The 24,535-nt window shown below is 35.4% G+C and overlaps 1 protein-coding gene across 1 annotated transcript in view; it reads left to right on the plus strand.

The window, feature by feature from the left end:
• The window catches only part of LOC150081436 (superoxide dismutase [Cu-Zn]-like), a 69,167-nt gene extending 46,007 nt beyond the window's left edge, over positions 1-23,160 (plus strand). The window contains exons 4-5 of the mRNA XM_090379295.1: positions 5,920-6,028; positions 22,861-23,160. Of these exons, the coding sequence (XP_090235421.1) occupies positions 5,920-6,028; positions 22,861-22,965 (214 nt within the window). The 3' untranslated portion in view covers positions 22,966-23,160. The remainder of the gene's footprint in view (positions 1-5,919; positions 6,029-22,860) is intronic.
• The last annotated feature ends 1,375 nt before the right edge of the window (positions 23,161-24,535 follow it).

A 24,535-nucleotide genomic window follows, 5' to 3' on the forward strand; every position in this document is an offset into this window, starting at 1 on the left:
CAGTTTGTGGTTTTTATGACAGCAGGAAAACTAATCCTGAATTTTATTTGCAGAATATTGGTACCAGCGCTGTTAAGAATCTAATTATCTATCTATTAAAAAAAAATATATATATATACTGGGGCAACTACCTGGTATACCTTGCCAATAAGATTATTATAAAAAATAATAAAATCAATTCTCCTAGCTAGGTATATGGAAAGAGTAGCATTAGTAACTTTATTATAGGTGCTACACCACAACACCATTTGGTTAAACATAAGTCTGTATTAGTGGCAAATGATGCAAGAAAGCAAGCTTATAAAGCATCGGCCAAAAAAAAAAAAAAAAACTATACATTGCATGTATAAGAAGACTGGCTGCAGCAGCAGCATCTGTCTTATTCTGTTTCTGACTGGACACCATTGTTTGGCTGTTGTAATGATAACGTTGTTAGTCTTATCCCAGATTCTAAAGTAAGCCTTTTTAATTTCATCATTAATAGAAGGGGTGGGGAGGAGAGGAATTTTGATTTTCCTTATAATTTATTGCTATATCATGCAACCAAGAGATTTATATTATGTGGTAGTAGCAGCTGTGACCATTCTTTCCACATTTATGCCTTTTTTTTTTATGAGATGAATCTCTGCCTCAACCCAACAAGACAAAGTGAGTTTTTATATTTATTATTAAAAGTTGGAATGACTGCTCTGCATTTATACTTAATTAAAAAGTGGAATACATTCCTTCATATGTTTCTAATATATGAGAGTTATCCCAAAATTTGTAATGTACAAAAGCAGTTAATTTACAATGAATTTATTCTATAATATAAATTACATTTAAAAATCTTCGACATAGGCTCCTTCGCATCTTATGCTTCCCAACTTTCGGGTAATTTTTGAATGCTGTCTGCTGAAGTTAAGTTGTCTGATGCATTCGGTCATAGCTGCACTCAACACTTCTATAGGTAGAAATCTTTGTCTATTACAGTCATTTCAGGACTGTAAGTGAGGTGAAGTAGTGCTTCCTGCTTGTAAATTGGTGAAAACAAGCTATACAGACTATGATATCAGACCAACAAGAAATTGTCATGATCTACTGTTGACTTACCACACACTTTCTGCAACAATTCATTAATTTTGTGTTGGGGTTCAACAGTGTAAATTTCAATTTTGATAAAAGATCTTTGATCTAAAATTAATCTGGCTTGAAGCAATGCGCATTATAGCCTTAGTAGCTAATGCGCCAATAAAATCAAAACCAAACCAAAAACCTTGAAGCAATAATACCATCCATTTTTAAAAGCCTCTGTGCAAACTTTTAACCTGATCATTAGTGGCAGATTAATGTTTAGGTTAAACTTCAAATTATTATCCTGATAAATGTTAGTCAAGCAGGCATATGGAGTGAGCAGCACATGTACATTACTTTTGGGATTACTCCTATATGTATATATGAGTAAAAGTTCCATAATCTGGTGTCAGAGTAGGCTAGCTAACAAAATTATGTAGTAGTGCGTGTGTGTCTCTCTCTGTGTAGGATAGGGATTTCGCCTCACTCAAATTTTGGCACATTATAGCCTTAGTTGCTAATGTGCCAATAAAATCCAAATCAAATAAAAATCAATCTCACTCAAAGCAACAAAAATAGTTACTGTACTCCAACTTTGAAGTAATATGAAATTACTAAAACTGTTTTTAGAATTAAGGCATGTAATCTCAAATTTATGGCATGGAGCAGTTAGGGCACTGGATTGCCTATTGCTATTCATGAATAAAATTATCAGCTCACTGATAATTAATGATGGGGAACTCTAAGGTGTTTTTTAGTCCTGTGGTCCTTGCATGCAATATTACCAATACATCAACATAATACACTTGGGTTGTTGTTTATAATCAACACAACTATAGAAAATTTCATCCATTTATAGTCACACAGAGAAATAAATATTGCAAGATTGTTCATTCATGATAGTATTATACTTTCTTATGGAATTTTGATCATGAGTCAAGCGTTCCTAACTCAAGGAACGTAATTTATTATCTTTTGTGAGTTTTTTTCCAATTCGTATTACTTTTGATATGCTAGTAATAATTTGTGTATAATTAAATTATCATATAGGTTAAAAATTATTAATTTAAGTTAATTTTGTAAAGAAATTTAAAATCTGTTAACTTTCAGAGTTTAATTATCAGTAAATCTTTAAATTATAGTGTATCAGTTGTGAAAGAAAGAAAGAATATGTGCACACTGGTGTGTTTTTTTTTTTTTTTTTTTTTTTTTTTTTACAAGTTAGTTTACTGCATCTTTAATGGTAAACCTACTACAAATATAGTACACACTTAAACATGTAGACTGGTGACATTTCAGGATTCTTGCCAATTCCTGTCTTCAGGCCATAAAAGGAGCCTAATTAATTAGGTAAAAACAATGGGAATCAAAGAAATTAAATGAAGCAAATAAGATAACATATTTTACAATGTTTATCAATTTGGTACAAATAAACCACCTTCCCTAATGATAATACCAACCACAAGCCACAGGAACTTCACAGATTAATGGCAGTTTCTTCTGAGAAAAGAAACAACCATAGATGCTTCCTCAGAAGAAGCACCATGAACTACATCCAAAATTGAATTCATTTTGCTGTAAAATCAGGAGGGGTGCTTTCCAGTGAATATGTCCAAGCATTTATATAGACCTCTGTCTGAGGTCTATATAAAATTTATGATCAACCACATGGTATAGTTACAAGTTGCATATTAACCCTTTTGTGAGTATGTACATATATACACATTTTTGTTGTGTGAGGCTGTGTAGTAATTATACATATATTTATTTAAGTAAAATTAAATGCAACAAGGCATCATATCTTTAAGAGTATAATATTGGCGTAGACACACCATAAACAACTTTTAAACAAAAAACTACGTTAGTAGTTTGAAGGGTATCATTTTATCTGTATCTCGTATTGTGCTCTTCCTTCACAGCAAGTTGTGAAGGAAGAGCTCAGTGAGCACCACATCACATACTTATTTTCAGTGGGCACCACATGTGGTGATGCCCACTGAGAATAAGTAACAGTAGTCTTCTCTTTTAGCGAAGCATTACTAATTCGAGGTAGTGCAATACATGGCAACTCGCTGTGAAGGAAGAGCACAATATGAGATACAGATAAAATGATGCCCTTCAAACTACTAACGTAGTTTTTTTTTGTTTAAGAGTTGTCTATGGTGTGTTTACACCAATATTATATACATTTATGTGTGTGTGTGTGCACACGTGTGTTTTCATGTTTGGGCTGTTTGGAGTACATATATATGTTTTTTGAGGGTCATTACCCCAGGGGCTCACATCTGGTTAGTATGGACTTGGCACACCCAGGGTCTTGAGTTGGATATCATCATTCTTCTCTCTTTTGATGATTCCCTCCTACTTTAATCTCTCTCTCAGGGTACTCAATTTTTTTTTTGGCTGGTGCAGCATAAGCCTCAGGCTTCCTTGCACCATATGGCTAATAATAATAATTTCATATATGTCCATTTATGTATGAATTAACTAAACCTTTAAATTAAGTGTTAAGATATCTTCTCTATGTTTCTCAGTAATTGTAAATGCAACTTATAATATGTAGTGGTAAGAAAATTAGCTTTTAAAATCATAAGAAAATGTCATACATGTTAGTTACAATTGTCTGATTTGGATATACACATGATGGACTTAAATTTTTGGAATTCTGATCTATAAGTTGATGAAACTGAATTATGTGATATATAAATAAGTGTGAGGATATTATTGCATTAAAAAACAAAAAAGTAACAGTAAGTTTTTTGTTTTTTTAATTTTTTTTCACTATTGCTTGCTGCTTTTTTATTTTTTAAATTCTGATTTCATTTTTGCTGATTTCACTTTATTGTTGGAAAAATCAATTGAAATTAGGACACATTAATATTTAAAAAGTTTTATATACAAAGGGTTCATTTTTGCAAAGCTTTGACATTCCAGAAAGAACTTCACCTGCATAAAAATCTATATGCATTCTTGGAATTCACTCTTTCAAGAGTTAAAATTAAAGCATACCTGTATCATAAGATACTATTTAGCCCTAAGCACTGGTATAATCTCAAATACATACTTTTAACCACCCTCCCCCAATTAGGTAGTCTTTGTTGCAAATAATTTCTTAATGGTTTTTCCCATATCCAGGCCACTCCTATCAGGCGCTTACTGTATGTTTTATAATAACCATTAGGAAACTTAATTGAAACAAAATAAATATTAATTTGTTTATTTAATTTATTTCGCATCAGTTTTAATTAATTACAGCCCCTCTCCCTTATAGTCTGAAGACAGTTTGGTTAAAATCGAGAACTGTTACCAGTTTACAGCTTTACTATGTATTAGATTGTACACTGGTGTATAAAATTTAAGGACCAGTCAGGTTTTCACCTGTAGTTTCTCATAGGAGTGGCCTGGATATGGGAAAAGCATACCAAAGGAACCTCGTGAGGTGCAGAAATGATGAAGGAAACAACACTGACATAACAACAGAAACAAAACAGTACAGAGGGACTTTATTCAAAAATAGCAACATAGCACTGGCTGCCATGATACAGATGCATGACTGCCAAAAATGGAACAAAGGGAAGAAGTGATCCTCAGTAGGAGATATGGCCACCCCTAATTTCGATGCAGGCTTTGCACCGCCTGTCCATACTTAGAACAATGTTGTTGATAAGTTCTTGCAGTAACATAGTCCATTCCTCTGTCAGTGCCATCTTCAGCTGGTGAACATTTTCTGGTGGGTGTGGACGTGCCGCTAGGAGTCTCCCTAGAGCATCCCATATGTATTTGATGAGATTTAGATCGGTGAAACAGGCAGGCCAATCCATACGAACAATGTCCTCACTTTCCAAAAGCATATCACAGCTGCAGTGCTTTATCGTCCATAAACACGAACTTGGGGGACAATGGCATCTCGGAACAGACACACATGGGGAAGGATTACCTCAGTACAATAGTATGCACTGGTTGCAATACTGCCTTCCAGTATCTTCAGTTGTGTACGTCCATCCAAGATAACGCCTCCCCAGAAGAGAACACCTCTACAGCCATATCAATCCCTTTCAGTGATGTTTGCGGAGTGATACAGTGGGCCAACCTCTTGCCAGATCAGCTGACGTCCAGAATTTCTGCTGAGACTGAATCTACTCTCATCAGTAAAGAGCACCTTAAGTAAAGATTTTGTGGTTGTAACCTTTAGAAATAGTGTTGGTCCTTAAGTTTTTTACACACCCGTGTAGTAGGTGTGCACTATAAGTTTACCATTATAAGTGTTTTCCCTTTCATAATTGCTTTAAATAGTCGCATAATATCCTGCCCAAACAACATCACATCACAAGTATAATAACCGTTAGGAAATTTATTTGAAACAAAATAAATATTGTTCTTATAATAATTTAGCTTCAGCAAGATTGCTGCTCCATAAAAGTTAGTTTTCCAAGAGGGCCAAAGTACTGTATGCAATTGCCAAAAATCAGTGTTAGCTAGGTTCAACTTTTAACCTCTACAATGTATGGCATTAGAGTGAAAACAAAAAAAAAATTGAAGGTAATTTCATTATAATTTTTTTATTTATACATTTCAGTTTTACATATTTATGTTATTTTATTATATAAAATAAATAATAGACACACCAAAAGCTTTTAGTTACTTAATGATATCAGTAGTTTTTTTTTTTTTTTTTTTTTTAGGTAAATGTTCAATAATTCAGAATATTTTATAATCTGACACTTTTGTGGTACTGTTAATTGTATTTCTACTGTATATATACTTCTATGTTCTAAAAGACAGCACTGTAGAATTAATACAGAATAATTCAGAAGAAATTTTAAATACCTTTCATAGTTTTATTTTAAGTTACTTTCTCTTTACTAGACATGCTGGTGATCTTGGCAATATAGAGGCAGATTCAACTGGTACTGCTGTGGTGGATATAAGTGACAGGAAGCTTAAACTGTGTACTATTATAGGCCGAGCAGTAGTGGTAAGTTTTTGAATTTTATTCTGAAATTGGGAGGGAACTTTTGAAATAAAATGGATCCACAAATTTTCTGTTAAATTTTAGAAGTGGAAATTCAAGCTAGTCAGAAACTACAATATTTCAATGATATCTATAAGAATACTTTCTTGAACATATTAAGTGAATTATCACTTTATTTAGTCTTATTTTTTTTATTTATTTTTTTTTTTTATGAGAACCCCAAACACGAGGTATTAGAACCTATAGTACTTAGTACCGTGCTTGGGTTGGAGGTTGAGAAGACGAAAGAAGATATTTGTTGACATTGGACTTGAACTTCTGTAGATTGTAATTTTCAGGAAATACGTATGAAGGAAGGTTGTTCCAGAAAACGGCAGTTGAATGAATAAATGAGGAAGATGAAAAGTTGGTTCTGTGGGTTTGAAGTTGGACAGTAAATGGATGTTGGCTGGTGGCGGCACGTGTTCGGACTGTTTTGAAAGAGAGAGCGGGAATTATAGAAGCCAATTCAGAAGAACAGTGCCCATGGAAGTATCTGTAGAAGAGGCATGCAGCAGAAACAGTACGTCTATGAGAAAGCGAGTGGAGAGACTCTGTTAGAGATGAATCATTAATTAACCTAACTGCCCTCTTCTGAATGGAATCAAGAAGCCTGAGAGAGGTTTTGGGGGCACCACCCCAGATGTGGGAACAATATTCCATGGCAGGGCGGATTTGCGATTTATACAGAGTGAGCAGCTGTTTGGAAGAAAAGTAACGCCGAGAGCGAAAGAGAAAACCAAGTTTTTTAGATGCAGAGGAAGCAATATTTGTAATGTGCTTGTGCCAAGAGAGATTAGAAGTCAGGGTAATCCCCAAAAGAGATATATCATTTTGCCTAGAAATCGGAGTGTCACTAAAGATAAGCATAGGAGCAGAAGAATCCTTTTTGCGAGATATAAGACAAGACTGAGTTTTAGAAGGGTTGAAATCAACTAAGTTGTCTTTGCCCCACTGGAGAATTACCTGAAGATCGGCATTTAAGGAAATGGCAGCAGATTTTCGAGAACTTGAAGCTGATTGAGCAGGACAAGGTTTCTCAAAATGGAAAGTTGAATGCAATGTGCTATCATCGGCAAAACTATGGATAGGATTTCCATTCAATGGAAGAAGGTCATTGATATACAAGAGGAAAAGAGTGGGGGAAAGAACTGAACCTTGGGGGACACCGGCATTAGTGGAGAAGTTAGAAGACAGAGAGCCATCTACCATCACCCTCAGTGAGCGATCAGAGAGAAAACTGGATAACCAATTACTAAAAACAGTTGGCAAACCATAAGATGGAAGCTTGTTTAGAAGACCTTTATGCCAAACACGATCAAAAGCCTTTGAGATGTCAAGAGCAACTACTTGTGTTTCACCGAACCTTTCCATTGAATTAGTCCATAAATGGGTAACATAAGCCAGAATATCACCAGTGGATCGACACTGACTGAATCCACACTGGCGATCGTTGATCAGATGGAAGGTTTCTAGGTAGTTTAAGAGTTGGCGGTTAATTGATTTCTCCATTACTTTAGAAAGAGTAGAAGTAATTGCAATGGGACGATAATTGGATGGGAGGGATTTGTCACCCTTTTTAGGAACTGGCTGGATATGAGCAAATTTCCAAGCAGAAGGAAAAACACCTTTGGAATAAGAAAGTGAAAAAAGACGGCAAAGAATAGGAGTAAGTTCAGGAGCACAGGTTTTGAGAACAAGTGGAGAAATACCATCAGGACCTGGAGCTTTCTTAGCATCAAGATTCATCAAAATCCTTCTGATATCCTTTTGACGGAAGACTACAGGAGGCATTGAATGGAGCGTGTTAGGAATGGTGGGAGGTGTTTTACCAAGATCATTAATACATGAGCTGGAAGAAAAATGGGATGCTAGCAGGTCAGCTTTATCCTTGGCTGAAGTGACAACAGAACCATCTGGTTTGGACAGAGGTGGGAGCAGGGATGGGCAAAAGTTGCGGCCCATAGCTTTGGCAAGAGACCAGAATGCTCGGCTACCATTAGGGCAAGAAGCAAGTTTTCTACTGTTAGCCTGTTCAAACTCTAGTTTGGACTGATTAATAACTGCTTTACAATTGTTGCGAGCTTTGGTGTAGGCAGAAAATGAAACTGAAGAATTAGAAACAAGCCAATTACGATATGCAACATTCTTCTCTTGGACAGCCTTAGCACATTTATTGGAAAACCAAGGTTTAGATAAAGGACGAGATTTTAAAGTGGAGTGTGGGATAAAGGATTCCATTCCTGCAAGAATAATTTCACTGACACGATCTGAGCAAACGTTGACATCAGAAGTTTTGAAACAGTAATCAGACCAAGGAAGAGAAGAAAAGAAGTCTCGCAGGTCATCCCATTTTGCATTCTTGTAATGCCAAACAATACGAGGTTGGGAATAGCCATGAGATAAAGGTTCCATTGGAGAAGAGACAATCACCAAGTTGTGATCTGAAGTGCCTAAAGGACCTCTCACTTCGACCTTGTACTTAGAAGGGTTGTTTGTGAGAAAAAGATCAAGCGTATTGGCTGTATGATTAGGTTTGTCCGGTATTCTTGTAGGTAAATGAACAATCTGTGCAAGGTCATTAGTAATTGCAAAAGCCTCAGCATCTCGACATGCTGGGTCGGTGTGACTAGAAAATGGAAGCCAGCTGGAGTTGTGAACGTTAAAATCACCAAGGAAAATTACCTCACTGTTAGGAAAGTTGGACTGGAGAAAGTCAAGTTGCAAAGAGAGGAAGTCAAAGAGCTCCAAGTGATTAGTGGAGTTGGGAGAACGGTAGAGACAACAGATGAATTTGACACAATGAGGTAGAGAGATTTTAAGCCAGAGAAGATCAAAGAGAGGAGATTCCAAATTGCCAAGTCTCTGACAGGGAATATCAGAACGGACATATGCACAAGTACCACCTTTGAGGCGAAAGGAATCATACAGCAAATAATTTGGACATCTGAGATGAGAAGTAGTTGAATCAACTGATAACTGAGATTCAGTCAGAAAAAGTACATGGGGTTTGGAAGACTGCAAGTGGAAATGGACATCGTTGAGATTGGAATTAAAACCACGTATATTTGTGAAATGAATTAGGAAGTCCTTGGGAGGTTTAGATCTTTTCGCAGATAAGCTTGCTCTATTATTTTGACAATTCATGGTGTATTCAATAGTAAGAAAAAGTGGGTGGGACATGCTGTATGAAGTAATGAAATTTTTGGATATGGCGTACATGTGGTAAGAATATACCCAGATCCTTGACATAACGTGGCCTCGACAATGCTCCCCACATACACACTACTCGGACTCCCTCCAGTCCCTATCTGGCAGAGTAGAGGTAGCAAGATTATACACTAGCTGATCCGGAAGCCTCCTAGAGAGTTACCAATAGGTTTGGTCCGGTGTACTATCTAGCGGCCGGCCTGCGAACACCGTTTTAGAGCTGTACCCTCGAAATGTAAGGAATATTGGATCTCGCCACGACATTCATCATAACCTCAAAAATCATCAATCATACTGCATGATGGAAGAGATAGGGAAGGGTTGGCCGGAACTTAGCTCTAGAGACTAAACATGGGTTCCACCACTTCAAGCCTCCAATAAGCAAAGTGGTGGTATTTCACCGGTTGATGAGAGTCATCTACCACCTAGTACTGCCTGGATATATGCATTATATTTTATTAAATTTATAGTGTATTTCTAAAACTTGCATATACATCCAGTGGTATAACTTTTTAAGCATTCTGCAAAGTCAATTAGATATCAATAAAAAAAAAAACACAACACACCTTAATTACCAACAACCATCAGTCATAGTTTCAAGTGACCCCTCCAAAAGCTGCACTGGCTGATAGTTTTTAGAACAGTAAATTGTAATGCAGCTCTGGGGGTTTCCCCAACTCCACAGTTTTTAGGACAGTGATATTCTGAGAGATTGCTTTAGTTTATGAGAATTGGTTAATATGCAGGACTACAGCAGACCTCACTGGCTAACTACAATTTTTCTGAGGAATATTAAGATGTCATAGCTCTAGTCCTAGTTCATTATACATAAATTATTAAAGTGACAGACACTTGGTGCTGAACTCACTGCTTTCATGTTTTGAACAAGTCCTTGCTATCAGAATTCCTCTACATCATTTGAAAGAGCTTAATGTTGAACTCTGAAGTTGCTTACTGTTCTGTCTTTTTAAAAATTAACATTATCAACTACTTTAAAGCTGTTGTTTTCCAACTAAATAGATAAACACTTTTTTTTTTTTTCCTTTTTACTTACTTTTTACTTACTAAATAATTTCATTTAAGTCTTGTTGAACCAACATACCTTGTTCACTCTTGTTAATCAGACTTGTAACCTTTTGTGTAATTGTCAAGCTTCTTATATCTTAATTATTAACAAATATCAGAGATCCAGTATGAGACTCCACTAGAGATGCCAATTCACTCAGAGTAATAGTCATTTATAATCGCCCTTTCTCTTCTTCTGCCTGTCATTTAACCAGCCTTTTATCCACTTTAGTGCCTTCATTTATTCTAATTTATACAAAAGACTAGCAACAAAATCTTTTCTAATGTATAAATATAGCATTCCAGAATTATCCTCTACATCTAATTCTTTCATGACAACTTCGTACTAGACTAGTTAGGCACGATTTCTCTTTAAAAGTCTCGTGTTGTCTTCCAGTATTCTTTCAGATGCTGCTGTAATACAACCATAACTCTATATTGTTCCTTATGCTACTGCTTTAATATCACTGGATAAATTCCATTAGCTCCTCATGATTTTTTTGCATCCAAGCATAATAGTTTCTCCTTCAAATCATTTTCAGTGATCACAGTTATTTAGTTAAAATAACTTTTACCAATACCTGCTATTTAGACTGATATTATTGTCAAATCTGAAAAAAAAAAACACGTGGGAATATCAATTCAGAACATTGTTTTGCTCATTAACTGCCGGTTAGGGTTATCAGTGATGCTACAGGGGTATTCCTATATTGAAAAAGGATGTTTAAAGTTTCTTCCCTCTGTTGTTCACATACGCAAAAAAACCTCTGCTATTGCTCTTGGCCCTCTTTGCCAAAGTACTTTCATAGTGTGCCTTAGCATGTTTTACTCACAACTGTATTGCAAATTAATTAATTTATACTGGTATAGTGTTCAATGTCCCTTTTTAAAATTTATATTTGCCCCCTGCAACTTCTTTTTTTGTTGCTAACTTAAACCATGCAGTGGTCATCCACTTTGGTTTAGGTCTAGAATAACTACTCTTTAGAGATACAAATGATGAATATCTTCTAAACTTATTTAATATATTATGTTCACCAATTATATTTCCCATTTAATATATTATGTTCGCTGTTGCAGCTTGTTAGATTTTCCAAGTGTTCCTTTAAATAAAACTCAGATAACATCCAGGTCCATCATAATTCTCCTTCTAAAAATTAAAACCCATAATTTTACCATTAAAAACAGTTATCCATTTAAATATATCCCACATTAATAAATTTAAATCATTTTCTGCTAATGAGTCCTTAATGTGAAAATTCTCAATGTCAGTTGAATTCATAGTAAAAATGAGTTCCAAGAATAGTGTTTCCATCACCCCATATAACATTTCTAACATCTTGGCACAAGAAGCAGTTATCCAAATAAATCAAGAAATATACTACTGCTTATAGGCAAGCAACATACCCACAAGTTTATCTCTAGAAAATTAAGCCCCCCAATCCTCATAATAATATTAATGTTTTGCTGACCACTCCATTTGTTTGCATGAATTGTCATACTCATTTGGTCTATAGCATATCCCACTTTTTTTTTAGTATTAATATTAGTAATGGCCATATGATGCAATGAAGCTTAAGGCTTATGCTGTGCCAACCAAAAAAAAGTAAAATAATAATCAAATTAAATAATTAATAAAAGAGAAGAAAATAGACAACCTGTGCATTTCCCTCCTCCCACAGGTATCCAGCTGACCTTTGAATTTCCCCAAAGTCAACTACCCATGTAGGTAACTTATTCCAGTAATTTATAACTTGCTGGATAAAATAAAACTTCTTGCAATCCGGTCTAAACATCTCGTAATATGAATTTATGGCCCCTGGTTCTAGAATCATTTATAACCTTGAAAATTTCCTAATTTCTTCCTCATTCATTTTACTTTTGCCTCTCAGAGCCTTAAACACTTCCAAGTCTCCTCTAAGATGCCTGCTAGTTTTCAAGCTGTGCAATCCACATATTTGAAGTCTTTCCTCATATGGATGCCCTTTTGCCGATCGCACCAGGCAAGTTACCCATCTTTGGACCCTTTCAAGGGGCTCTGTCTTTTTTTTTTTTTTTAGGTGTGGTCTCCACACTTGAACACAGTATTCTAAGTGTGGGCTAACAAGAGCTTTATATAATGGGATTATGACATCCTTATCTCTACTAGAAAATGTTCAGTAAATCATCGAATGGACAACATGGGCCTTCCTTGCAACCTGTTTCCAATGCTTGGAGAACTTCATGTCTGACTGTATCGTAACTCCCAAGTCCCTTTGTTCCACTACTGACTTTAGTTCAACTCCACCAAGTGTATAAATTATTTTGGGGTTGCTCTTCTCCAGGTGTTAAGACCTTGCATTTTGCTGAATTAAAGCAGCTGCCACTTTTCTGACCATCCCTGAAGTCTATTTAGGTCACTCTGAAGACACCCTGCTTGGCAGTGATCATTAACTACTCTACTGATTTTAACATCATCTGCAAATTTAAACATCATGCACTCTATCCCTTCATCAATGTCAATAAGAAAATCAAAAACAACACTGGTCTCAATACTGTTCCTTGGGGAACCCCACTTCTTAACCCAATCTGAAGAATAACCATTTATCACAACCCTCTATCTCCTGCCCTGAAGCTATCCTGCTATGTATCTAAGGATTTTCTCTGTGATTCCAACCTGTTCCAGCTTATAAAGTAAATGCTCATGTAGGACCAAATCAAATGCTTTGCTGAAATCCAAATAAACAATGTTGAAATTATTCCCTAAATCCAGCTCATGAGTGACCCTGTCAAAATAGCTAACCAGATTTGTTAAACATGATTTTCCCTTTACAAAATCATGCTGTGTATCCTTCAGAATTCCATTTTTATCTAAACGCTCCTGAATTCCACCCTTGATCATTGCCTCCATAATTTTCCCTACTTGTGAAGTTAGACTGACCAGTCGGTAATTTCCAACTACCCTTAGAACTACCTTTATGCATTGGCACTTTTTCAATGCAATGGAATCTCTCCTGAGTGCAGTGATGCTTTCACAATTAGCCTTAATGGTTCAATACACTCACTTGCTGCCTCCCTTAAAATTATAGGGTATATGCCATCAACCCCAGGAGCCTTACTGGCCTGAAGGCTCAAGTATTTTTCATTAAATACTAATGTGAATCAATATCATTAATTACATATTTTTCAGCTTCACTCCCTTAATTTCCCATTGAAATAGTGTTTTTCTTCTGTAAATATCAATGCAAAGTAACTGCTGAGTTCATCTATGACATTAGCTGGTGTATCTAATACTATCCCATGTCCATTACATAAGGGTCTGATCTGATTTGTCCTTCTTTTCTTTGCATTTATATATGTGAAGAATTCCTTGGATCCCACAACTTGCTCTCTTTTTTCCAGTGATTTCTCATAATCTACCTTTTCTGTAGCACTATTACAGATCAATTTGTACTTTTTATAGCTCTAACTTTTCCATGTATTCTTTATCTGCTCAAGTAATCTGGCAACTTCATTATTCATCCAACTTGGAATCCTCCTCATGGAGTATTTTTTTAAATGGTATATATGCAGTCCAGGTTTCTGTGATTGTTTTAAAAGTATACCATAATTCAATTGTATTAGCTCTCTGCAAGATATCTACCCAGTTAATATAGGCTGTGTAGCACCTTAAGCCATTGTAATTTCCTTTCCTGAAATTATAACCTATTCCTTTGCCTTTAACTACTGCTACCACTCTTCATTGTCCACTGTAGAACTCTGTGATCACTTCCTGCTACTGGTTCCTGTACTGTCAGCCCTATTATGTCATCTGGTTCATAGGTGATGGATGATCAGTCTAGAATATTCTTTTCCCTAGTACTTTCCCTGACATGTTGATATAAATAACAATCATCTACGACATAGCTGAGTGATCAGGAGAAAGAGTGCAGGGAATGCACTCTTTGAGTGGACCAGGGTTTGAGCCTGTGACTACTAAATATGATAAATGTTTGCATTGGCGTTGGGTGAAGGAAACACCAAAAATAAAACCTAGAGCATCAGGCTTGGCTAGCCGGCTTGTAAAAATCCGGCTGGATATATCAACATGGAGGAACGACAAGCATTCCATCCATATCGCTGATCCCTATCTGGGACAAACAGCACAGATTTTTTTTTTTTTTTTATCCAGTTGATTTAAAAATTTTGTCCCCCATGTAGTTTCCTTTCCATTTGCTCCAATCAATTAGAGGCAAATTAAAATAACCCGTAATAAAACATTCACAAAACATTCACACTTACTTGCCCATTCAATTTGCATGTAGAGGCTGTCATCATAATCTTCACAATCACTTGGACTGTAGATTACTCCCACTCTCATACCTTTGCTTCCAACTATCTCACATCATATAGATTCTATACTAGCTGGCACAATGTCTGAATTGGGGAAAGCTTTTGGTGCACTCAGGCTGCTTTTGATAAGAAGCATGACCCCATCATACCTTCTCTCTGCCCTATCCTTCCTAAATACATTGTACATACACCATACTGAAGCTCACCATCCCCCAATTTCCGGGTGGCACCATATTTCTGCAAGCCCTATTATGTCAGCATTACTTGTCCTAACCAGCAGTTCGAATTCACTCATTTTATTGATGACACTTCTGATATTACTGTATAAACAATTCAGAATTAGTGTTCTTGTACAGTTAACTTCCCTGACTTGCTTCCCTGGCATTAGCTACCTGTTCATCTTAAACATTTCTGCCCTCAGGACACCTTGCTAATATGATCTGCTGTGGTAACAAACAAGAACTCTTGAGGTATACACAAGAGTTGCTTTGACCAATATTATCAGATAAATGTGTATATATATTACCCTTGTTCCCCAAACTAGCAGTTTCGCTAAATTCTTAAGATATCATCAAACCCTTGCACCACCTTTAAGTGTATCCTGTCTCTACAAAACCGATTACTTTTACCAACAAGTGTGGGCAAAGCTGATTAAAAAAAAAAAAAAAATTCTACCCTCCCCCTCCAAAAAGCCTTGCAGAGTCCTTCAAGTCCTGAGTTAAACCACAAGGCTTTCAGCATATAATTCCTCCTATCATGTCTGGACAGCATCGCAGACACAGACATTCTGATCTAACTTGCGGAATTTTTTTAGCATGGTCCTATATTTGTCTAACAAATCATCAGATTGTGTGTGCTTACTATCATTAGTCCCCACATGAATAATAACATTCTCTTTACCCTCTGAAAATCTGTTAGTGACATCATTAATTGTTACTTTCCCCATAATTTATGTCATACCAGATTACCATATTCAAATTCTCCCTTCAGAAAATCAGAATGCCACATGTTATTATGTTGAATTGGCATTTGTATCCAAATTACAAAATTTATCAACTATACTTCTGGTCTTTGTAATCTTAGCTCATCCCAAGAATTTTCCAGTTGGATACTTGATTAGTTCTGGCAATCCCTGAACAACTGTTCAATTTTCCATTACTTTTCTGTGGTCCACTGCCCTTATAGCTAGTTTAAGTTTTCACTGTGTTAAGTGTTATAAAAGCCCTTTTGTCAACAAGTGCAGAGAATACTTAAAAAAAAAAAAAAAAAAACACTTGCAAATCTTTCAGCCTGGAATTGAATTACAAGACTCTTATTATAAACTCTCTCCTACCACGGGTAGGCAAAATTCCAGGTACTTTCACATTGGGTTCCAATTCATGACTTTTTTTTTCTGTAGCACCTTATAACTCCTCACATTGTCTATGTTTACTGTCATTAGTACCTGCATGTCTAATAATATCACTTTTTGAACATGTAATATTATTAACTTTTGCACCTGGCAGACATATCCTGATTCTATTCTAACTATCCTTTTTAAATAATATTTGTCATTTCTCTAACATCTGAATCTCAATTATTGGAGCTTCCCATGGGACCAGCACTTTTCTCCCTTACTGATCCCTCCCTGCAACCAAATGCATGGAAATAGGGTTCAGCACTTATTTAGGCCCCTGAATGTCTGCTAAGCCTGATTTCATTCCTCCAAGTACTTGCCCTCATTTATCAAAATGCCAAATTTTAATTTAATTTCCCAACACATAAAACGAATCATATATAGCACTTTTTTTCTTTTAATGTTTATTGTACTATCCAGTCCCAGTCAGCTTTTCCGGCAACCCCATAACCTATTTATAATGCTGTACCACTGAACAATGTTGATATACAAATCTCAGATTCCATTGTAGAGGGTCAATTCATATCAAGGTAATGTCCATATCACAATGCAATACCATAAAGGTATCTGACACTATATGCTGCTACAGAGAGCTCCAAGTATATGGTGTAGTCAGTACAAGCAATGGAACTGTGATAGAGGAGAATCACTTGTGGCAATTTCCTCCTCCCAAAGTCAGCTAAAAGATTATTAAAATTACAGTACACTCACTACAAAACTACCTGTATTTAAAAAAGAACTTCATTTGTATGAAATACTTTTTAAAATACAGGCAGTTTTTGGGAACTTTATGTTCATAGAAAATATGAGCTGAAACCCATTTTTGCATAGAAGCAATGATATAACAGGAGTTTAACACCTTTCTATCATTTAGTGTTCAATACACACTTTTTTTTTTTTTTTATATAAATGACAATAAACAGCATATTTAATCAAACACCAGTCAAAGTATGTAATAATGCTCAAAAATATTCTTACCAAGTATTTTCTCTTCACTGCTAATGTAATGGTTTTTCTATATATCCTTATAATAATGTTCACTTTAGCACTGACCTTTCTGTATATCAACCATTTTAAAGAATGGAATAAATCAACAATGCTTTAAAATAAATGTGTGTGTGATTTGGTTTTTAGGAGCATTAGCAACTAAGGCCATATTGCTCCGGGAAATGCGGTGGTCATTCCCTGACCTTTCCGGATCCTCCGTATTTGGTGGTGACGGGCTCGAACCCCGGTTTAATCAAGAAGCGTGTGCTACGCACTGTTGCTCCTTCCCACCTGGCTACGGAGGCGCCCATTTTTTAAAATAAGTAGACATTTAGCACCGAAACATTTTTGGAAGCAGGAATGGATGAAGCATGTTACTTTGTGAGGAGCAGAACTGACTCAACATGACATAAGCATAATTTTAAAAACATAATTATTTTTTGTATAATGATGACACTTATTATTTTTTTAAATGACTGTATGGAAATTTTATTCTTATTTTGTTTGTACTAGTGCTGTATTTCTACTGTTTTGTGAAATAGGGTAAAAGCAAGTGCTGGTTAGACTGCCACAAGTAAGAGTCACACTGCAATAAACATGGGTGGCAGTTTGCTAGTGGGAAAGTGCAGACAAATGTAATTCTAATACCACCTGTATTCTATATTAAAATTTTAAAAAAAGCATCAGCAAAAAAAAAAAAAACAACTCCCACATTACCTATCAGTCCTCTCTATTAATTTGTCTAGTTCTTCCTTGAATTTATTCAAGCTACCCACTTTCACAACACCAGATGGAAGCTTGTTCCAACAATCAACCACCCACTTGCTTAAGGCAAAAGTCCACACATCTAAAAGCCTTAAGACCACAATCAGATCACCTCGCAGCCAGCAGTCTCCAGACACTGCAATTTGCAGAACTGAAGCTGGCCTTATTAAGACCTCCTTTTCGGTCCCTTCATCAATCTTGTTGCCCTGCTCTGCACTCACTCCAACAGATCTACTTCTTCCTAAAATGAGACCTCCAGGCATGTATGCAAGATCTGTCCTAAACATTACCTTATACAATGGGATAATCACTTCCTTTTCAATTGCTAGCAAAATTCCTGTATATCATAGACAAAAACTACAGGAGCTGTCCAAGCAGTCTGTCAGTATTGCTCAGAGAACTTCATATCTGATTGCACAATTACCCCCAGGTTTTTTAATTTTCCACTGCTCTGAGTGTAGTACCACACAGTTGGTATGTTAATCTGAGATTATTGCTACCCATATGCAGTACCTTACATTTGTCAATGTTAAACTTCAACTGCCATTTCTCAGCCCATCTGCTTAATTTTTTTAGATCTTGTTGCAGCAGCTTACCCTTATTTATTTATTTATTTATTTCGTATGATATGATCAATACACAAAGGAACCAGTTTTTTCTTGCTTCCTTCGTGTATTGTGGCCAGGATATCTAACCAACCGGTTGGTTTGGCACCATCGTGATATCCAGCCCGAGGCGGGAATCAAACCTGCAACCTTTGGGTTACCAGGCAGGCACTTTACCTACCCCGCTAGCTCGGTCGGCATAGCTTACCCTGATTACTGTCATTAACCATCCTGCTAACTTTTCTATCATCTGCAAACTTAGACAATAAGCCTAATATACCTTCATCAATATCATTAATAAATAGAGAAAACAATATCCCACTCAACCTTGTCCCACTCAACCATCCTTTTATTCAAAGCAGTAACTTTTTGTTATTGCCACATTGCTCCAGTTTGTAGAGTAGTCTTTTAAGGGCAATAGTATCAAAAGTCTTCCTGAAATCCAAGTATATGATATCAAAATTATTTTTTTGCATCCAGTTCCTTTATGACCAAATCCTAATATCCAATCAAATCAGCGAGACCAGATTTCCTCTTAACAAAACCCATGCTCTCTTTGAAGTACAACTGCAACCTTGACTAGATGATCCTGCATTACTTCTTTAACCAGAGACTTCATTATTTTCCCCAGAACAGAAGTTAAGCTAACATGTCTATAATTACTCATGTCACCCTTTTGTAAATTGGGGATACATTTACACATCTCCAGCCCTATAATTTAGGGACCTCTCCTGAATCTAAAGATTCTCTCATAATTATGGCTAAGTGTTTGCTTATCTTGTTTGCTGCTTCCCTTAATGAAATTTCATTCATATTACTCACTGAAAGGCAAAATCTCCACTATTTTTGGTAAAACTCAAACACAGTACTGTGTGATGCTGCTAAATGCTATGGAAAGTTTGATTCCTTAAGCATTCATTGGACACAATGACTTTTGCTGTTACCAATACTGTTGAAAAGGATATTAAGTGTTGTTTATAAAAAAAAAAATTATAACTGTAGCTAAAAATATGGCAGCTAGTTCCCCTCTCAAGGTCAAATGTTTACTTTCTTGCATGCAGTTAACTTTTTATTGCATCTCTACATGAGGGAGATAGGGGATGAACAAGAGTAATTACTCTTGGATAAGTCCTGTTTATAAAATTTAATCATCTAAATTGAGGAAACACACCACAGAAAGAGCATACAGTTGCTCAGTGGTCTATACTTTGGAAATGAGTAGACAGAGTTTGCTCTATCTCTGTGAAGCATACTCATTACATACATGAAATTTTTGAACATTAAATGATTTTTAAACTTAAGCTTCTGGTAACCATTTGCTCACTATAATTGTGACCTTGTTATGTCCATGCTTGTTATAACCAAGTTAAATATATTAAAACATTCATTATGTACAGTCAGTTCTGCTATAACGTCGTACATGTGTTCCTAAAAATTATCATGTACATGGACTAGTGAGGGTACAGTGTTACCTTTTTATTACTCTATTATCAAAGTAGTTAAAAACCTGATGTTTTTAGACAAAAAGCTGCCAGCTTGGCTAGCTTAAGTATCTATTACTTATCACAAAGGCAATTATTTTTTAATACCAGGGTACTTTTTATTCCTTCTTCATGAGAAGTATCAACTTTTGTGTTTGTGTTCTGCCAGTTTAATAGAGTATGCAGAATAGTAGATGGATACATTTGCACAACATCATGCTACTATAAGTGGTTAAAATACTTCCCAAGTTCCAAGTATGGAAAACCTTACTGTCTAAAGTCACCAAGGTAGCTGTAATAAACAGGTGCCGAGTAACCACTTATGACAGGCATCCTCATGCAAAGTGGAGGATATGTTTTGAATGAAAGCTCAGGAATCCCAAAATACTTATAGCTGGAACCACATAGCAACTCCAGTCTCTGTTTCACCTGTTCATAAACTGGAAAGGAGTCAGTGAAAGTAACTGAGAAGAAAGTGGAAGAAAAATTGCTGAAGCTAAAAGTGAATAAGGCATCTGGGATTGACTGAATCTATTCAGTTATATTAAAAGAGGTAAGCAAGCTTTTAGTCATCATTATTTGAGCACCCTTGGATTCAAAGGAGGCCCTTACAGATTGGAGTGTGCAAATGCAAATGTCTTCTTTATTTACAAAGGAGGTTCAAAGGGCAAAGTGAGTAATTTGATTTCTGTTCCAGGCAGTAGCAATCTTCTGTTTTTATCAATGTATTTGCTAATTTTTGAAAAAAAATTAAAAAAAAAAAACACTTTGAGCAAAAAAAACAAAACTATTTTTTATTTTTTTCAAACAACATCTCAAACCAGCACTGGATCGATGGGTTGCAGATCAGTATTGGTTTCAGGAAAAATAATGGAGTCAATGGTTAGAGAAATAATGCATAACCACCTTGATGGGAATGCAGTTATAATATGGCAATTACACTATGGATCTGTTAAGGGAGAGAGCTTGTCTGACCTATCTGATCAACTGCTATGATGCAGTAATAAGGGAACTGGATGAAAAAACAATAATTTAACATCATATACAGATTTCAGTGAAGCTTTTGACACTTTCTATGAAAGATTGCTATACAAATCAGAGAAATGTAGCATTAGGGGTGAGTTACTGCTGTTGTTAAAGTCAAGATTGAGTAGCAGAAGACAGGAAGTGGTTATTAATGGGCATTGCTCTTCTTGGACTTGATCTAATGTTATTAGTAGGCTCCCTCAGGGTTCAGTTCTGAATCCTTAGTTTTCAATATTTATTATAACAACATTAATGAAAGCATATCAAGTTTAATGTCTAAGTTTGCAGATAATCCAAAAGTGGGTAGGGTATGCCACTGCAACAAGACCTAGAGAAATTAGGCAGACAGGCTGAGAAGTAGCAATCGAGGTTTAACATTGATCTCAAGATATTGGAGAATGAAAAAGACCTAGAAGGTAATTGTGCATTCCAACATGAAGTTCTCAGAGAAGCACACAGGCTGTGCTTCTCAGTGTCTAAGACAACTGATGGGGATTCTCTCAATAATATACAGGAATTTTGCCAGCAGGGCCAAGCTGCTGATTATTGTATTCGGTAATTGTTAGGCCACATCTTGATTACTCCACAGAGGTCTAGAAGGCATCATTTTAATAAGGATATGGATCTCTTGGAATAGGTGTAGAGAAGAGCAACAAGAATAATCAGGGACACCAAAGGATACTCTTACCAAGAAAGACTCCAGTTCTGAATATGCAGTGTTTGGACTGAATATTGCAGACAAGAAAGAGAAAATTGTATTTAAGCTTTAAATGGACTGAGTAAACTAAATACTAATGGTATCTTTATTCTTTCTTAAGTGTTATACATAAGGGGAGATAAATTAAAAAAGGATGGCTGAAGGATAATTGTGTGAAAATTTGCTTTCAGCTAGAGAGTAACTGTTTATTGGAACAAAAATTTCCATCTGGTGTTGTAGAAGCGGATAGTCGGAATAAGTATAAGGAAGGATTAGACATATGCATCATAGATGATATGGGTAGGGTTTTTTTTTTTTTTTTTTTGCTGATGCCATATAAGCTTGCTTGCATAATTGCCACTACTAATACTAGTATCTCAAATCTGTGCCATATAAGCAAAAAAACTATTTTATTAGACCACACCAGTTTCAAGTCAATTAAATTTTGGGCTAAGGTAAAGAAAGCCAACATGAGACCCATGGGAAACTGTGCTTAACTCATCGGGCAAACTAGTATCCCGCTACTGCAGTTTCTCCCTGCACACTCAGTAAACAGATGGTGTGTGTTATCAGTAGAAGTCGATAACAGTGTATTGACTAGTTTTCTCATTATTAAAAGCAGATTATTGGAGTTCATGATTGGGCTGAAATTTACTTATGGGTACATCATCCATACTACCTCAGTCTTATGGTGTTTATCCCCCCTTCCCACTGTTTTTTTTCCCCCGATAGAAAACTAATTTCTACTGCCACTACCGGTAACACTCTCTGTCTGTAAAAGTCATTTTCCTATTTTAAAACAGTGGGAAGAGTGGGTGGGGGGGGAGATAAACACTAAGACTGAGGCAGTCTGGAGGGTGTACCCATAAGTAAATTTCAGCCACGAAGGCATTACACTCATGAACTCCAATAATCTGTTTTTAATAATGAGAAAAACTAATCAATACATTGTTATTGACTTCTACTGCCACTACCTATGAAACGAGTTTGCCCAGTAAGGTTTCCCCATGGTTCTTGTGTTGACTTTCTTTACCTTCACCAAATTTTGTTCAGCAGAAGTGTTCTATTTTTGTTATAATGATTGGTTGTAGTTAAATTAAATTAACTAAACAAAATTATAAACAAAACAAATAAAAAAAATAAACAAAATTAAGAAGGAAAAAAATAAAAACTGATTTTTCAATAAAAAACATTTAAATGTTTTGTAACATTGTGAAACTGAATCTGATTAATTATTCTAAACTCTTGAACAGGTTCATGAAAATGAAGATGATCTTGGTAAAGGGGGTGCACCAACAAGTAATACCACGGGAAATGCTGGCAGGAGGATAGCGTGTTGTATTATTGCCCGGACATAAATTATGAAGCGTACCCAAAAGAGAGAGAGGGGAAAAAAAAAACAAAACTAATTCACTTCAGTACATAAATTTTATAATATTAATTTAAGCATTATTTTTTTTATTTAGTGGATATTGAAAAAGTTATAATTTTTAAGTATGTATCCTTGTTTAGTGAACTGTATTCTGCAATTCTAATAAAAGTTTTAACCAATACTGTGGTTTATTACTGACACAAACATTAACATCTATGATCATTGTTTGATCAGGTTGTATCATAGTTTTAACAGTGATAAAAGGAAGTTTTTTTTTTTTTAACCAGAGTTCTCAAGAAAGCCTTAAAAGTATTACATATTTTTACAATTGATTTATTTACCATACCTACCTCATTCTGTCTGGTAACATTTTTAATTGAATTCAAATAATTTTGTAGCGATTGCAATTTAAGTACACCTCGGTTAACTAAATAGTATGGCGTAGTATAAGAGCAGATTTAGGAACATCTTAAGGGAGATTTCAAAATGATTTTAAAGCCTACGTATATTAAATTTCAGAAAATTTAACGAGTGCATCCGCTGTTCAGTTGGATGGTCACATTTGTCGTCACAGAAATTTTGTCCACGAGATCTGCAGCTGTTAGATCCTTATGGAAGTTAACATGGCTTTACTCACATAGTTGGGTACACTGCCTGAACTTAACTCATTTAAAGTGAACGTTTTAATTATTTATAATAATACTCATTAAGAACTATTTTTTTCCACCAAAATGAAGTACAACTTTTTGGTTAAGTAATTTTAATAGAAATATAATTTAATTTTCTGAAATTTTGTTTTCTCTTAATTTCTTATAGGCTCATAGAAAATTAGCAGATATAGATGTATGGAAATATTTAAAGAGAAGTGATGAAGTGCAATGCAATCTGTGTATAAAAAAACAAAACAAAAAAAACACTAAGGCATCATCAACAACAGGCTTACATAGGCACTTGGTTGGTGTATGTAATGTAAAATGAAATCAGAAAGAAGCTTGTTCCTTGCATTTCAAAAGTGTTGAAAAACATTGATAAATTTATGATTAGCAATAATAGCCCTACATTTGAAAAAAACTGTTTTGGAGCTGGTTGCTAAAGATGGAAGTCCGATATTTACCATTTTCAAAAGTGAATTTATTCAGAGCAGCTTAAAATATCAAGGCTTTACATTAATTGGACAGTTGTTTTGGTAATGAAACTGATATACAAATTTTATGAAATTCTAAAAGAAACAGAACTCTGTAAAATGAAAGCAGAAACAAAAAAAAAAAAAAAAAAAAAAGTCAATCCATAGTGAGTGGACTAGTTTTCAAAATCGCTGATACATGAATTTACATATATATATATTTTATTATATATATGTATGTGTATATATATATATTTACATATGGGGCCCGTACATATATAAATAAATATGTGCTGGCCCCAACTCACCAGCAGTTATGTTATAATCATGCCATTTGGTTGGAGATTTTTAATTCAACAAATCAGGAAGCAAGCAACAATTCAGATGATGATGCCTCGGACACTGAACGTGAAGATGAATGTGTTTTGAAAAA

This window comes from Mastigoproctus giganteus, chromosome 8, assembly GCF_048544385.1.
Source record: "Mastigoproctus giganteus isolate SK-2022 chromosome 8, ASM4854438v1, whole genome shotgun sequence".
Classification (NCBI taxonomy): domain Eukaryota; kingdom Metazoa; phylum Arthropoda; class Arachnida; order Uropygi; family Thelyphonidae; genus Mastigoproctus; species Mastigoproctus giganteus.